Source organism: Acanthisitta chloris, unplaced genomic scaffold (genome assembly GCF_000695815.1).
Source record: "Acanthisitta chloris isolate BGI_N310 unplaced genomic scaffold, ASM69581v1 scaffold5218, whole genome shotgun sequence".
Classification (NCBI taxonomy): domain Eukaryota; kingdom Metazoa; phylum Chordata; class Aves; order Passeriformes; family Acanthisittidae; genus Acanthisitta; species Acanthisitta chloris.
The window spans coordinates 74,729-90,019 of NW_008688569.1; the positions used below are offsets into that span (position 1 = coordinate 74,729).

The following is a 15,291-nucleotide window of genomic DNA, read 5'->3' on the forward strand; positions in this document are numbered from 1 at the left end:
ATTTTAGGGAGACATGTCCTTCTATTACCTTCTCTTGTAATCATAACTTTAAGGAACCACCATGAAAGGGTAAAAGGAGAGCACATATAAGGGAGAATTACTTTTATCATCTAGTAAGCAGCATCTGAAAAAGTCCCCAGCCTGTTCCAGCAATATTTGGCAAATTCTTCCATTAAGTATTCATGGGAGCAAAAAATGGAGTCTTATCTTGTAATACTTCATGTAGCAGAATTGCCTTTGATGGTCTTGAGCTAAATGATATCTCTATCATGTCTCCTAGTGATGCTTTAAGTAATAAAGAAAGGTTACTCTATTCAGTTTAAGCCCTGTGTCAGCAGCAGGAAAGTCTCTTCTCATCTCCTATGATTCAGGCAAAGTAAAACTTTATTTTACTTTAAAAAAAATTTAAATTGTGCATCATGACTATTAAAACTAACAGAAAATTTGTTGTGTTCTGTAACAAATGCAAAATCAATCTGTTCTATATGCATAACATTTTTTTTTTTAAAAATTGCTTATCTGAGAGTATATATTTTGTACAGTTCTTCCCTTTCCACCATATTCAGTATATAAACAATATTTTCATGTTGGTCAGTCAAAGAGAAAGCTGCATGTAAAAGATCTCCTCATGAGATACTTCTGCAGTGATGAAGGAATCAAGTACTGTTTCCTCATGCCCCCTGAACTTTGCAGAAGGGCAGCTAATAAAGAACTAACCAGATCCAGACAGATGTCTAATGCTTCTCCTCTAGGATTCACAGGGTAAAATATATAACCTGTGCTTAATTTGTTTCTACCGTGATTTTCCCACTACCAATATATTCACAACCAGAATTTGGTGCTAGTAAAAGCTAGATGCTGACAGCACTTCTGTAGTAAACACTGAATGGAAGAAGTCTTTGAATATGAATCACATATGAGACAGCATTGGCTGAACACAAATAATGCACACCCTTAAGTGGAAAAATATGTTGGCCAGTACATGAAAACTATAGCAAGGCTGCAAGCAGGAAAAGGTGCTAGACTGATGAAAAGAAGGATGTAGCTGAGAAAGAAAATGGAATCTGTATAATGTTAAAGAAGACTAGTTTATGACAGTCAGGTAGTTGAATAGATGGAAGATATCAAATGAGATGTGAGTATGGAAGTTTTGGTCAGAATGAGAACTAAAAGTGAGGAAACTGAGAGGAATTAATCTGTTGACCTACTAAAATTATTTTACATAATCGTTTTTGCCAATCATTCTGCATAAAATTATGGACAGTTCTGCTTTGAGGTGTCACAAACTGAGCATTCAGGAAAAAGAATGACGGTAGGTCATTCTTTTTACAAATCTATAGCAGTCTACGAAACCAAGGAAGACAATTTAAAAGAACTAATTTTTGGGTTAGCCAAAATGGGAATGCTCTAATACTCTGTCATAGTTATGTAAAAAAGGGGATTTAACTGGCATACAACAGCTTTGAAAACATTGGTGAAGCAGAGACAATACTTGACATCCAACTTGCATGTTAACAAAAGGAAAGCAGAGATGTTTAAAGCCCTGAAGAGTTAAAACAAGCTTCATTTTCCTTTGACATACTACAGGAATGTAACAGAACTATTTTATATAAAAACAAAGAGCTCTAAAGTCAAACTGGAAAGTAGCAGCAACACTTTAAATATGTATCTTGGATGCCAAAGAGGAATGGAGGTGGAGAAGTTAAAATAAATAAAATGTCTTCTGTAGCAAGCTATAGTAGTTTATAGAATTCTTGCCTCTGACAACTTCCCAAGGACCCTCAGCTGAATATTGACACACAGAATAAGTGGAAAACAACCTCTTTATCCTGGGCTGTTGTTTCCAGCAGAATCAATAAAGCTAAAGAGCGATAGAAATGTGATTACCCCATTAATCCACAGGACCAAATTTAACAGCAAAATATCATCTCCACGAATATCCTAATGAATTTTCAGGCTGATCAAACCTGTGAGGGTTGCTTTCATGAAGAATTAGTGCTTTTGTAGAAATGTTGAGGTATCACAGAATACCTTTCACTAAGTATTGCACATCTTGGATGCTTATTGCCTGGTGCAAAAGTGGAGAGAGGGAGAGATTTGATTTTGTTTCATATAAGACAGATAATAAAGCATGTTTTCTTCTTTTAAGAAGAGATAAATTTCTTCCCAGGGTAATAAAAATTCCCTGTGAACTTTTATCTTCCTCTTCAAGAGTGTAAACAGAAGCATGCTTTTAAAAAATGTGAGTCAAGATAAATAAGTTACACAGTAGTGCTCAATCGCTGGCTCTTTGCTGCAATCTTTCCTTTTTTTTTCTGTAAATTGTATATTTTCACTGTGTCAAGGGTCCAAGGTCCTTCCTTACACCTCTGTAAATCAGAGTGCAGACATGATTATAAAAGTAGGGAAATTAACATCAGAAGCGGGTCTCTCATCTCCATATTTGACTCTGAAACACCTAGCACACATGTGGAAGTGCATAATTAATGAATAATAGATATAAGAAGTAAGCAAGTGGCCTTTCCTCTTTTCTCAACCTCATAGCAGAAGAACTTGAGAACTGAAGAATAAGTCATAAATATGCTAAGCAGCTATGAATATGTGCAATACAGTGCCTTCTAAGGACTTGGGAATTTTTTTCTGTGTTCTGACCTCAAGGAGGTCAGTATTGTTATCTCCTGGCCATGAAGCATAAACTGGCAATGAAACAAGACTGTTGTCTTGTTTTTTGAACACTAAGGAGTTTCTGTTATGAAGCACACAAGACTTGGACAGCATAGATTTCTCCTGAACTAAAATATGTATCATGTTCTGGGCTATTCATATAAGACTCATAAGTGATGGAGGTTCCATGCTTTCTGATAGCTTTGGAAATTTTAATGACCTGAAGGACTCCATATATAGTCTATTAAATTTCTAAGTATGAGAAGAAAGACCTTCTCAGTGCCATCAACTCTAACTATGATTTCTAAAGCATTATCAACAAAAACTGCAATAAAACATTACCACTTACATAGGCTTATTACTGTAGACTTTAAGGAAGTAGTAACTGCATCTCTTGTTTGGATAGTTGTCTTAGGAAAAATGAGTCTAAGAAAACTGAGTATTTTGTTCAGTTCCCTTCTGCAAATGTTCCATGACTGCCTTTTTGGAGACATACAGGAGATTATAACTCTATCAGCTCCGCTGACACGACTGAGGCTGATGCAGATGGGGAGGTATATCCTAGAAGTCATAGCAAAAGCTTTTTTGGCAATTATATATGTAGCTTACACATCTAGTGAGTCTTTTCTCCACTTTACCATGCAACCATCCCCTTGGGCTGGCACAGAGTTTTCTCTTCACACAACAAGGTTACCTTTGAGCCACTGAATATTCTCATTTTTTTGCCTTTCTTATGATCATTGGACAGAAAAAATGATGCAATCCACTGTGCTTTTGCATCCAGTGCAACTGCTCTCACTTAGAAAGCATATGTGGCACAGACTTGGGAGAAGGAGTTAAAATTCCTACCTGCAGTTTAAGTACTCTATTAAAGGAAGAAAAGTTATTGGAAGGAGTATTGGCTGATCTAAATAACTTTGTAGAAAGCTATTGTCCTTCATGTTCTTTTTCCAACACTGAAAATAAAATAGACACACACTGAATTGTTTTTGTTATTCTGCTAGTGTTCTGATAGGAAGATGCCATTTAATTTCATATTGGACACTATCGTCCATATGGGTGGTGCTTACACAAGCAACTATAATTATGACAAATTCAAGTATAAATACATTCTTTTATATGTATGTTAAACTCAAAATGGAGATTTAATTTGGGTAGTGATCAGCAACTTTTGCTAAGAACAAGAAAGCAAGGTGGGTGGACATATTTCTATACAACCTCTAGGGAGGGAAGTAACCCTATGCTATCCCAGTGTTTCTAGGTACATCTGTGATATCTCTCAGCACTCTATATTTCAGGAAGTCAGCCTGTTTGTGAAGTTATTGTAAGGTAGCAGCAGGCATAAGTAAAACACTGCTAATATAGTACTTGGCCAAAAGTAGCCTCCCCTGTAGGAGTTTGTTTATAAATTGCTTTGGTCCACTTGACAAGGTCAAATCCATTCTCCTAATGATGAATCTCATCTGTTCTGGTGCAGAAAGAAATGTTTTCTTTCACTTCTACGTGTGGTAAGAGCTCATTCATCTCTGTATGTTCTAAAGGGAAATCTAGCTACATCAGAGAGAGAAGGAGTATTCAGAGGGCAACTGATGGCCAGGAAGATATATTGAATTCACTTTCCTGGGACAGACATTCAAATGGTAACAAGTGATAGAAAACAGCTCTATATTTCAGCATGATGTGTGTTCTCTCTCTTATGATTAAACCCCCTGTGGGCCATCTGCATTTAATGGGTTAGAACTACTTTGTAGCTGCAGTTTTTTCCTTCCATGGCTCTTATTTATTTGAGAGGAGACCAAACTGCACTCTTTAAAGTGCAGCATGTAGGAAACACTGCCAAAAGAATGAGAAGGAAAAGGCAAATTTATGGGCCAGTGTTGGTTTAAGCATTTAGCAGTATAAATAGAAAGTGTAGATAAATGTGGACATACAAGTGACTCTGTTTATCTCAGTTACATTATTTGCCTAAATTCCAGAAGAGAATTAGCCCAATTAGTTTATACAAGGGTTAAAGCTCTGCCTCTGGACTAGCAATTTAGCATATGCATAGAACTGTTTTCACACTAAAACTAACACTCCTCCTTAGACCAGGTCTCCCTAAAAAAGAAAAAAACAATCATCTGTCCATCCCTGACTCTCTGCTTCTTAAAAAAAAATTTTTTAAAAATTCCCAAAACTCAGACACAAATATGGAAACCATTGCAGTACATTATATGTAAACCACTGATTTAATAAATTTCAGTGTTTTAAAAATAGCCACTTGGACTACCTCAAAACAAAACAGTCATATAAACTAAGAAATGGTGTTCCAGGACAATTCAATTTACCATAGTAAATCTATTATGTGTTTATTAGGGATCATATTCTATTCCCAAGTGAGGTCACTGGCAAGATTCCAGTTAACTTCAATTAGGGTTTGATCATAAGGAGATTTTTGAGTAGAGTTAAGAAAATTTCATCCCTCCTTGCCAACACTGAGTTTTCTGGTTCTAAATATTCAATAAACTCCCAACCAATGAGTGTATTTTCCTCTTCTCTCATTGTATATACTACTTAAGCATTTGCTAAATAATAGTCACAAACTCTGATCTCTATTCCAGAACTTTTTCTACGAGGCCTCCAAAATAATTGAGTATTTTATCTGCCCTATATGTTCAAGTGACATCTGACAGATTTTTCCATATATAAATATGCATTTCATTATTTATTAAAATGTTTATCATGAATAACAAGAAAAATCATTCTTAGTACATTAGAAGCTGAGTTGTTCCCTTAATATCACTTTGAAAGAAAAATGCAATTAGTATGTTTTGCATTGTCATTTTCAGTTAAATTTCTCAGCTGTTTTCCATTTTTAATGATTAAAACAAAATCATTTGAGTAGGTGCACCTGAGTAAACAGTCTCACAAAGATTCAGATACTTGTCTGTCTTTGAGGATGCTATTTAACAAAGTTTTTATTTTAACAGAACCCTTCTCTTTTTGGATGGGCAAAAAACATTATGGAAGTGTTAAACAGGACTTTATCCCACCTATGAGCAGTTGGTTAATCATAATCAGACTGGATTTAACCAAAGACAAACAAACAAGGGTTTAGGTTTTCAACAAAAAAAAAAAGTTTTAAACTTCTTAGTCATCCTTCTCCATGTCAATAAATTTCTCATTCATGGAGTAATAAGGGTGTCAAGAATCTAATCTTTTGCAAATACTGGATTATAGCAGAAGATTTTGCCCCGGGGTAATGACAATGAGGCTAAAATAAACTACATTTGGTATACATATATGGATATTCTCACAGGAGTACAAGGCAGGCAGGATCAAGCCTATTTCAATTATTTTTCCTAATTAAAAAGTGCAGAAACCATCATTTCCTCAGCTTCTGAGAGATGAAGTGGCCAGCTGTTAGGTTTGGTGGGTTGCTATAGTTAGAACTGGAGCACAGAAAAGCACTCCTTTAACTGCATCTTGTAAGCCAACTACTTCCACTCTATCAGTCAACCAGAAAGCATGATTTTTACCTGATCCTATAATCTACACTTTTTGAAATTATGTTTTTCATGGTAGCATCAATTACTTTAACCAATATTATTTCCTACAAATTGATCTATTTATTAGTCTAGTGTACTGCTTATTCCTATGGGAATAATAGCTGTTATGAAGATGGGCAGCATGAGCTAAGCCGAAGTTTTGAGCCGTGGGCTGTGAGGCCTCACACGTATAAGGGCAAACAAGCCCTTATTCTTTGAGAAGATAATGGATTTGAATATTCATCTTTGGGGGGGGGGCAGGGGGTTCATTCACTTAAAAATGCAGGGAAGAAAACTTGAAATTCATTATTAGAGATGCTTCTCCACAAAACTGCTCTTTAAATTCCCAGTATGTATTTATTGTCAGAGACAGACAGTCATATACCTACCAACCATGACTCTTCAAGACTTCCTTTTTGGGTTCTTTATATCCCTCTTTAAACCCATACTGGAGAGGTGGCAATAGAAGACATCTTATGTTCACAGGTTCCAGTGAGATTTAGGTGAGTGAATTTAGACAAAAGGCAGAAGGGAGGGTTGCACTGGGTGTGGGTTTCCCCCTCACTCCAGCATTGCACCCTGACACTCCTCTCAGAACATTATTCTGTTGTCCCTAACCATCATACTCCCATATTCAGTGCCTTCATCATTCTGATGCCAGCCAAATCTAAAATGATCACTGAAGAGGAACAAGAAGGGTGTATTCTGGAAATAAGATTAGTGGGCCACTTATTATTTGGATATGAAAGTGCAGAGGGAAAAGAATCAGTGCTTTGTCATAGAGAGAACTTCCCCTTGAAACATTTTGAAACTAAAGAGTACAATTGTTTTTAATGGGTTCTAAATCTGATCAGCTCAGTTTAACTCTGATTCCTAAATAATGCTGATATTTAGAAATTTATCAATTAATCTATGACATTTTGAAAAAAAGGGATATTTTATTCTTTTAAGAAAAGAAAAATTGTTTTTAACTATTGTTTTTAACACTAATTGTCTTAAAATGTCTCAATATTAAATGCACAATACTGGTTATATTTGTTAAATTATATACTTCAGCGTCTTCCCATAAAGTTCACAGTCAAAATATAATGCCTTTAACATGCTGAACTGGATTTTTTCAGCACTTCAGAGTGTAAAATGTTATGACAGTAAAGAAGTGAAATAAAAAATATAGTTCATCTCATCTTATTCTCAGCAACAAAAGATGCTTTCATTGATATGTTCCAATGGTATGCAACACTGCTGATTAAACTGTAGGTAGAAACCAGTTTTGTCAACCTTTTCTGTCCATCTTTATGGTAAAGAGACTGGGTCTTTAGCTGCTAAATGCAGTGTTGCCCATCTCCTGTGTGAGTCTGTACAAATCATAATATAGATAAATTTACATTTGTTCAAAAACTTGTTCAAATACAGGCTTAAGATTTTCAAATTGTTGATGAATCAGTCATAGGAGAAAAAAACAACAGCAGCACTAAGTCATCACAAATTCTTCACAGCAATAATTACAACAATATTTCACTTTCTCTTTTAACAGGATAGGGACTCTTTGCCCGAAAGTTCTATAAATTTACCTCTCAGCGTAGCATGATAATCACATATCTCAAACATTAGTTAAACTGCTTGGCAGGAAGGCTATGTAAATCACCTCTTTTTGTTTATAGTGCATTTGCCACATGTTCAAGAAACAGTGAAAAGATTAGCTGCTTGTGCTAAGAAAAAATTAAATGGATAAAAATCTAAGCAAAGGAATAGTCCTGTCAAATGTGAGAGTATAATCCAGTAGGAAATAAAACCATGTACCTTGAATAGAAACTTGCTGAAATTATTTGCAGATACAAAAATGTTGTTTTCTAGAATTTTCTTATAAAAAGAGAACACTACAAATAGCCCTGTTGGGTCTATTTGCACTAGTTGTGGAATAAGGAGCTACTCATCTTGGTTAAAAAATCTGAGTCTGGCTTTAAGCCAGCCTGGGCCAGATTCTGCCATCCTTACCAGAGCTGAATAGTACCTTAAGCTGGGCTTGATTATGAACTGATTATTCATGTTGTGCTGAGCGGCTATTTGCATGAATAGGGCCATTGTGAATAAACATTTACAAGTGATTCACAATTTGGCCTATGTGAGTAGTCTCACTCCCATCAATGCATCTACTCATGGAGTAAAGCACTGCTAAATAAAACTGGCAGAATGTGACCCTGTTGTAGTACTTGACATCTAATACGAAGATACTTTTTCATTAGTTAAATGAAATGCTACAACCAACAGACTATCATTCATTCTTTGAGACGAGGCTGATGCAAGAGCATGACAAGCTTAATGCAGGCCTGCAACTTATCACACCTCAGGTTTAATGAAGGGCTGAATACCTATTTATGTAATGCATAATGTTATGCTAGCAGCATGTAACAATTTCCATTGCTAAATCTGAGGATGAAGAACTAATTAGAATTGCATCCCTTTTACTTAATTTAAATCAGCATGAGGATAGCATGTCTTTTTTTTTCCCCTTAGATTTTGGAGGCTTCAAGCACCTAATAATATTCCCATGTTTGGAAAATGGATGTTTATTCTCCCCAAGTAATCTGTCATGGCAACAAATTCCTAGGAATTGTTAAATTTTACTCTTGATATAAAAAAAAACTCTGTACAAATGATTTTGAGGTAAGTGGAGTGTATTTCAGAAGACAACAATAGCAAATTCTGCTATAATGGCTTGAAGTTTGACAGCTAAACTTTTGCTTCTTTATCCACTAATGTTGGTCTAAAAAAATTATCTGGAAATCAGTTTGGCATTTCTAAATGCTATACCTTAAAAAATGTTTATGTGGAAATTGGATAAAATTAAAAAAAAAAAGGAAAAATATGTTTTTGAACTGGAAACCATCAGACCTGCTCAAAACCCACTTGTATTTCCATCACTTTCATCCTTCTGTATGTGGCACAAGAGCCTATGTAAAACTAGTGTCTCTACCTGGACCAGTAAAATTCTTTTTTTGCTTTAAGTCATAAGGCTCATTTTACTGCTGTCTAAACAGAGTATGAAAAAGGGAAAAGATAAATTCTAGCCAGAATACTCTTTCCTAGTTCCTCAGGCCAAAGTCAAAGCTAATTTTTAGAAGAAGAATCAAATCAGGAAGCCACAAATTGGAGCATATGTATGAGTTAAACTTTGAGTTTATTACTAGTGGCAAATAAGAGAACCTTCCTTTCAGCTGTGGAAGAATATGATGTAAAACTCCCATTTCAAAGTTAAGTTTGTTTACACCCTGAAAGGTTGTTTTTTTTTTGTTTCAAGTTTATACCCCCTGAGTGCAGAGACAGTTTGAGGGTTCCTGTATGTTTGTTTTTGTGAGTACGGGTAGTTCTGAAGTTTCTGTGATGAAATGTGCTTCCCGGATCTTCCCTTCTCTCCCCATCCACCCTCTGTTCCTAACTAATGGCCAGAGAGAAAAGCAAAAAGGAGCAGGGGGTGCCCAGAGGGTTGTATCCTGTTCTAATCACAGCCATGCAAGTCCTTCTTTATTTCAATTAATTTACTTTGCCTTTATGAACCTGAGAGACTGACTGTTGCTCTCAAAGAGGCTGACATTTCACTCATCTGAAGGAGCTTGGAATGTGACAGGGGAAAGGGAGGAGAAGTAAATCAAAGCAGATAGCAGTTCTCCAGATGTAAAGTATTTTTCTTCTCCTCTATTTTTTTTCCACCAGAAATGTCAGAAAGTCTGCTGACATTTTAATTCCTTTGTGATAGGCTGAGAGCAGAGAGCCAAATCCTGCTGCCACTGCAGTCAAAAAGATTTTTCCTATATACTTTAAAGGGAGAAAAACAATCTTATACACTGTGGGGGAGGGGAAAAAGAAACAAACCACCTAAACAAAATTAAAAAAAACAACCCAAACAACACAAAACAAAACAAAACCCCAGCACATATAAGCAAAGTATCAACAAACTGTAACTAAAATTAAATAAAATGATAAAATGTACTCATATAACATCTTAAGATCAGTTACAGATTAAAACTGGCAAAGCTTGTTGGACATTTTTCTTTTCAATTTGACCACGGAGTAGCAAAACCCAGTAAGACAGACTACGTTGGAAATAAGACTTTACTGTTGTGGGTTTTTTCCTAAATCTGGAAAGTGTAGCAGGACTATTTCATGATCTCTTCTAGTCACCTAAGTTTCATGACACCTTACCTGCAACTTTAAAGATTTAATTTGAACACTAGTCAACTTATATGATCTGTGTCAGTCTTTGAAAACACTATTAAAGACCGTGATACTGCTTTTAGTGGTATATTTGACCAAAAAAAAAAAAAAACTCATTATCTTTAATAGGAATACACTCAGGTCCATAAAATAAAGGACTACCTTCTGTTCTTAGTACATTAGTTGTGCATTGATATAAGTCCAACAAGCTCAACATGCATTTAGCAAAACAGCAGAGCTGGCTCAGAGCAGCAACACAGCGCTGAGAGAGCTTGCTCTACAAATTCCACCCACAACATGAATGGTCATATATTTTCTTCTTTACATGATGTGTTTAGAGATTTACATCATGGGTTTAGTATAATAAATTTATTTTCCTTTACAGAGTTGTTCCCTTATGAAATATTCATTTGTAAAGCATTAATTCTGTATACAGGACTGCTAAAAAACATAGAGTAGACATATTTGCTTAGTAGTTTTATTCTTTCTTGCAGGTTCTATATCATATTTCATCCACTGGTACAACAAAACATACTTATATATAAAAATCAAAACAAAGAGGGCTCGTTAAGCTTGATGCATGGTAAATCTATTTGGTTTATTCTTGTTTTATTGTTAAATATTATATTGCATTTGTTTAAGCAGACATCCTGTATATTGTGATTTCTAGCATTCAACACACAGCAGCTTATTGTTGTGTCCTTTAAATATGGGAAATAAAAATGGTTTTAGTTTACTATTTAAAAAAAAAAGGTAGGTAATTAAGAAAGAGTACTGCTAATTACATGGCCCACGAAATATTGGCAGCATGCTCTTTGGCTTTCATTCGTAGAACTGCAATGCTGGAGGACCTCCTTTCAAACTCCGGCTTGGTTTCAAAAGCATGTCCATTGGTTGCCCCAGAAAGTAATGAGTCAGTGAAAAAATTATTGAGGGGCACGTGGCTGAACTGATTCTGGTGGTTTGAAAAGCCTGTGTAGCCAGAATCTGTCCGAGGTGAATGGGAATAAGGTGTCATACAGGAGGATGTGTCTCGTGGCAGCATGCAGGAGGTAACCACAGAACCACTAGCCGCATTCCCTGCCCACAGATTGTTCTGAATCTGAAATATATAAAATGAATATGATTAAATTTAGATCATCTTTTGTTTTCTGCAATGCTTGGTTTACTTTATTTCACACATTATTAATTCTCCTCTAAAACAAGAAGCAAATAATTTTTTCTCTGCAATCATGTTAGAAAATAGCATGAAGACATCGCATGAGTCAAAATACCAAATAGCTCACTTAAAGAGCAAGGGCTGATGAGTCATATTTCTTGCTCTGTCATCCATTTGCTCTGTGGCTCCATAGACAGATGTTTACCATTGAACTTCAGGGTGCCATCAGCCCAGCCAGTCAATAAAATTAGTGGAAGCACACAACTGGCTTCAGAAATATCATAGCTATTTTCACTATAAAAGCTTCTCCTCATTAGAATTCTTACTGTAATGGTAGGAAAGAGTATAAAAGGGTGAAGAAAATAAACCAGGATTTCTCAAGTGACAAAGCCCAACAAGTATTTGCAAAATTTAATATTGAGAAGCCTTGCATGATTACTTTAAAACAATGAAACCCTAAAACACAGGAATGTTTGATAATACATCCAAGAGTTTTTCTTAATTTTGTTTCAAAGATAGTTTTGAGATTAAAATTCTTTTCATTATGTTTTTATGTGAAGGATTTCTTGAGGGCATTTCTGTTTCAGTGCCCAGCCTTAACTGGCTGCACTGTGATCCCTGGAAAACGCTGCATGACAGACCAGGACACAAACTTTGTGGTTACCAGCAATGTCTGGAGTAACTTTGTGTTCAACCTTTGATGTGTAATGCCTTATATACTTGGCAGTCACTTAAAGATTCATTCTTAGTCTCAGGCCATCGTCCATGTATAGATGCTATTTATGGATAGGTATTTTTATCTTATTTGTTACTAGACGTACAGACATATAGATTTTCAAGACCCAACTTAAGTCAGCTGTTGTCATTATCTCAGACTGTACATTCTTTCATTCCTGTTCTATTCACTTTGATTTGATCAAACTTCACACTCAGCAGCTGCTCTTCTGTTTTTTCAAACTATCTATGTCTCTCTATCAGTATTAAATGGATTTAATTTCTGACATATTCAAGCTTCCTCCATCATTTCTCACTTGCATACACTATTATACAGTATACACCTTTGTATGTCTTCTACACTTAGATCTCTTTTCTGAATGCTGGTGGGGTTTTTTAATGTACAAATAACGTTACACAAGATATTTTTAACCCTCATTCACAGTACAGAACTTGCCGGTGACTATATCCTTTCCATTTTGTTTTACTTTACTAAATTTGTCTTTGTCCTAAAATCTGTTGTCTGTTCAGTATATCATTGCTCTGATGCACTGGGATTGAGCCCACATGTCTTTCTTTTCTGCTATATTTTGGACTAATTGCAAATACTCTTCAGTTAGCACTGTAAAGTGATTTCCCACTTCAAATTTAATGTTCCAAATCCATAGACAAAGGAATTTTGACTTTAAGATATGAAGGTTATCTCTCTAGCTGAGTGATTTTTTTCTGCCAAAGTAGAGGTCAGGGGAAGTAATGAATTGTGACAAACACACATATACATACACACAGAATGAAAACATATTTCTAATGCTGATGAGTTGGCTTTTTCCCTCTGTCCCATCACTTTGTAACAGCATGTATGCACCAAACCATCAACAAGCTAAAGCAATAAATTATGGTTCACTGAACTCATCTAGCTGAGATTTAGTTCAGATAGCAAGGACAAAATGGTCTTATTTTAAAAGTTAATATTTTAAACAGTAATATTACCAAGGTCATCAGGAGCTGACAAACTAATTTGTGCTCCTCGGCAATTCCAGCCGCTATTAAAAGAACCAGTAAAATGTTCCATTTTGGTTTTCTGCAGAACCTTGAGGAAAAGTCAAGGTAGCAACACATGTTCCAAAAAGTTGGTCTGCTCAACTTTGTGTTCACGCAGACATTCTTACTTCCATCATAGATGTGATTCCACACACACCCATGAATGCAGCTTGTCTTTACACACACATGCATATACATAGTTGGGCACACTGCAGGCATCTGCTCCTGCATATTTTCGGTGGTCTGCTGAGATGTAATGCAGTGAGTAAGGCTCCTGAGTAAGGATATTGAAGAATCTTCCTCCTTCTTGCGGGCCTCCTGAAGGCCCAGAAGGAAAGAGATTCTAGTGATTTTCAGAACTTTCCAGTTCCCATTCTTCCCTCCTCCCTTAATCAGTTTTTAGAAGACTCAAACATCAGCCCATGGGAGACCCTCAGCAGCTTGACATGACCCTTAGCTGCCTTTATTAACCTACCTGAACCAGTTTCGACTTATAATCAGACACACTTTGTTTTTTATCTTCAGGAAGCTGGTGGTTTATCTGGGGATTAAATACATACCCTACCTGGACCTATGTGAACCACTGTTTTGCTTACAATTGTTTGTTGTATTCAACAACACAGAACATTCCCAAAGAGAGCAGTACATTTCTTACACCTCAGGGTTCAGGGATTCCTGAAGGTTTCTCAGATCCTTGTACAGATTTATAGACTATGACAAGAAGGAAATAAGGGACTCTGAAAGAGCTGGAAATTGTGGCAGTTAAGTGTGCAGCAACCGGGAAGACATCCTCCAAAGATTCATGAGTCTTAGTGCCTTCTCAGACTTGGTGAGTTTGGAGCCACATAGAATGTGATTAGAGTACAGGGAAGAGTAGTAAAGAAGACAGCAACTGAAAGCCTATAAAGCCCCTCTGCTTTGCTTGAAAGCCCAAGTTAATTCATTTTGTTCCAATAATGAACTGGAAAAATCAAAAACCCAGTCATCCATGCAAAAGCATCATTGGGGTTTTTTTGGTTTTGGTTTTGTATGCGTGTGGTTTTGTGCACGTTCAGGAACACTAGAAAATTTTAAGTGTACTTTATTGTATTTCATGTTTACATATATGTTTCCTGCAGAAGAGGTGACAGATCAAGTAAGTGTTGGGGGTTTCTTACCTTTCTTCCTACAAAACAAACCACCCATTCCTCTTTCCATGCTGTTCCATTTTGGTTTGATTTGCTGTACAGATCTTTACTGAATTCAAACAGCAAGCTGATACAGGTGAAAAAGAATCCAGAAGAAAAAAATACATATTTCAAACACAGGCACAGAGAACCCCATTGTTTTTTATGGTACTTCCAAGCCAGATGATTAGGCTCAGATCCTTCAAAACAGGATGAATTTGCCCAGGGAGAGAGTAGTAAATCTATGCAGTGTCTAATACAGGAGCTATTTCTGAAAGAGCTCATCATCTCCAAAGCTAACTTATATGCAACAAAGTCTTATTTATCAGACTTACTAAAATTTATTTCTGAGAACTGCTGCAATCATCCAGTCTGCATAGATATAATTATGGGAAGAATTTTGAAAAAAAAACCTGTTTAAATAGGAACATGCACAAGTTTGCCTTTAATACAGACTTCAAAAGGTTCAGAAGTTCAGTTTGAAAGTGCCCAATAACCTATGTGGTCTGGAGGAATCACAAAATCACTCTTTCTCTTTCCTTCCATATTTCTAGTAGTTTGGTTTGAAGTAAACTGAGTTTAGTACCACTAATTTGCCTGATATATTTATCCTAAACAAATCTCTTCAATCTAGCTTCAGTGAGATGGCACAGGTGTAAATGAGAACAGAATTCAGCTGCAAATCCTAAAACATACCAATGTCTTGTTAAATAAATATGTGAAGAAGCTATTCATTCCTAAAATTTTCAAAGGGATGTCCTAGGTTTCTTCCTCAGAGGAAGGAATCCAAATCAGTAAACTTAATTTC

General features: G+C 36.0%; 1 protein-coding gene across 1 annotated transcript in view; it reads right to left on the reverse strand.

Annotated features, from left to right (window-relative positions):
• Positions 1-10,867: 10,867 nt before the first annotated feature.
• The window catches only part of ALX1 (ALX homeobox 1), a gene marked incomplete at its 5' end in the record, with an annotated part of 17,250 nt that continues 12,826 nt past the window's right edge, over positions 10,868-15,291 (reverse strand). The window contains one exon of the mRNA XM_009081059.1: positions 10,868-11,505. Within this exon, the coding sequence (XP_009079307.1) occupies positions 11,185-11,505 (321 nt within the window). The remainder of the gene's footprint in view (positions 11,506-15,291) is intronic.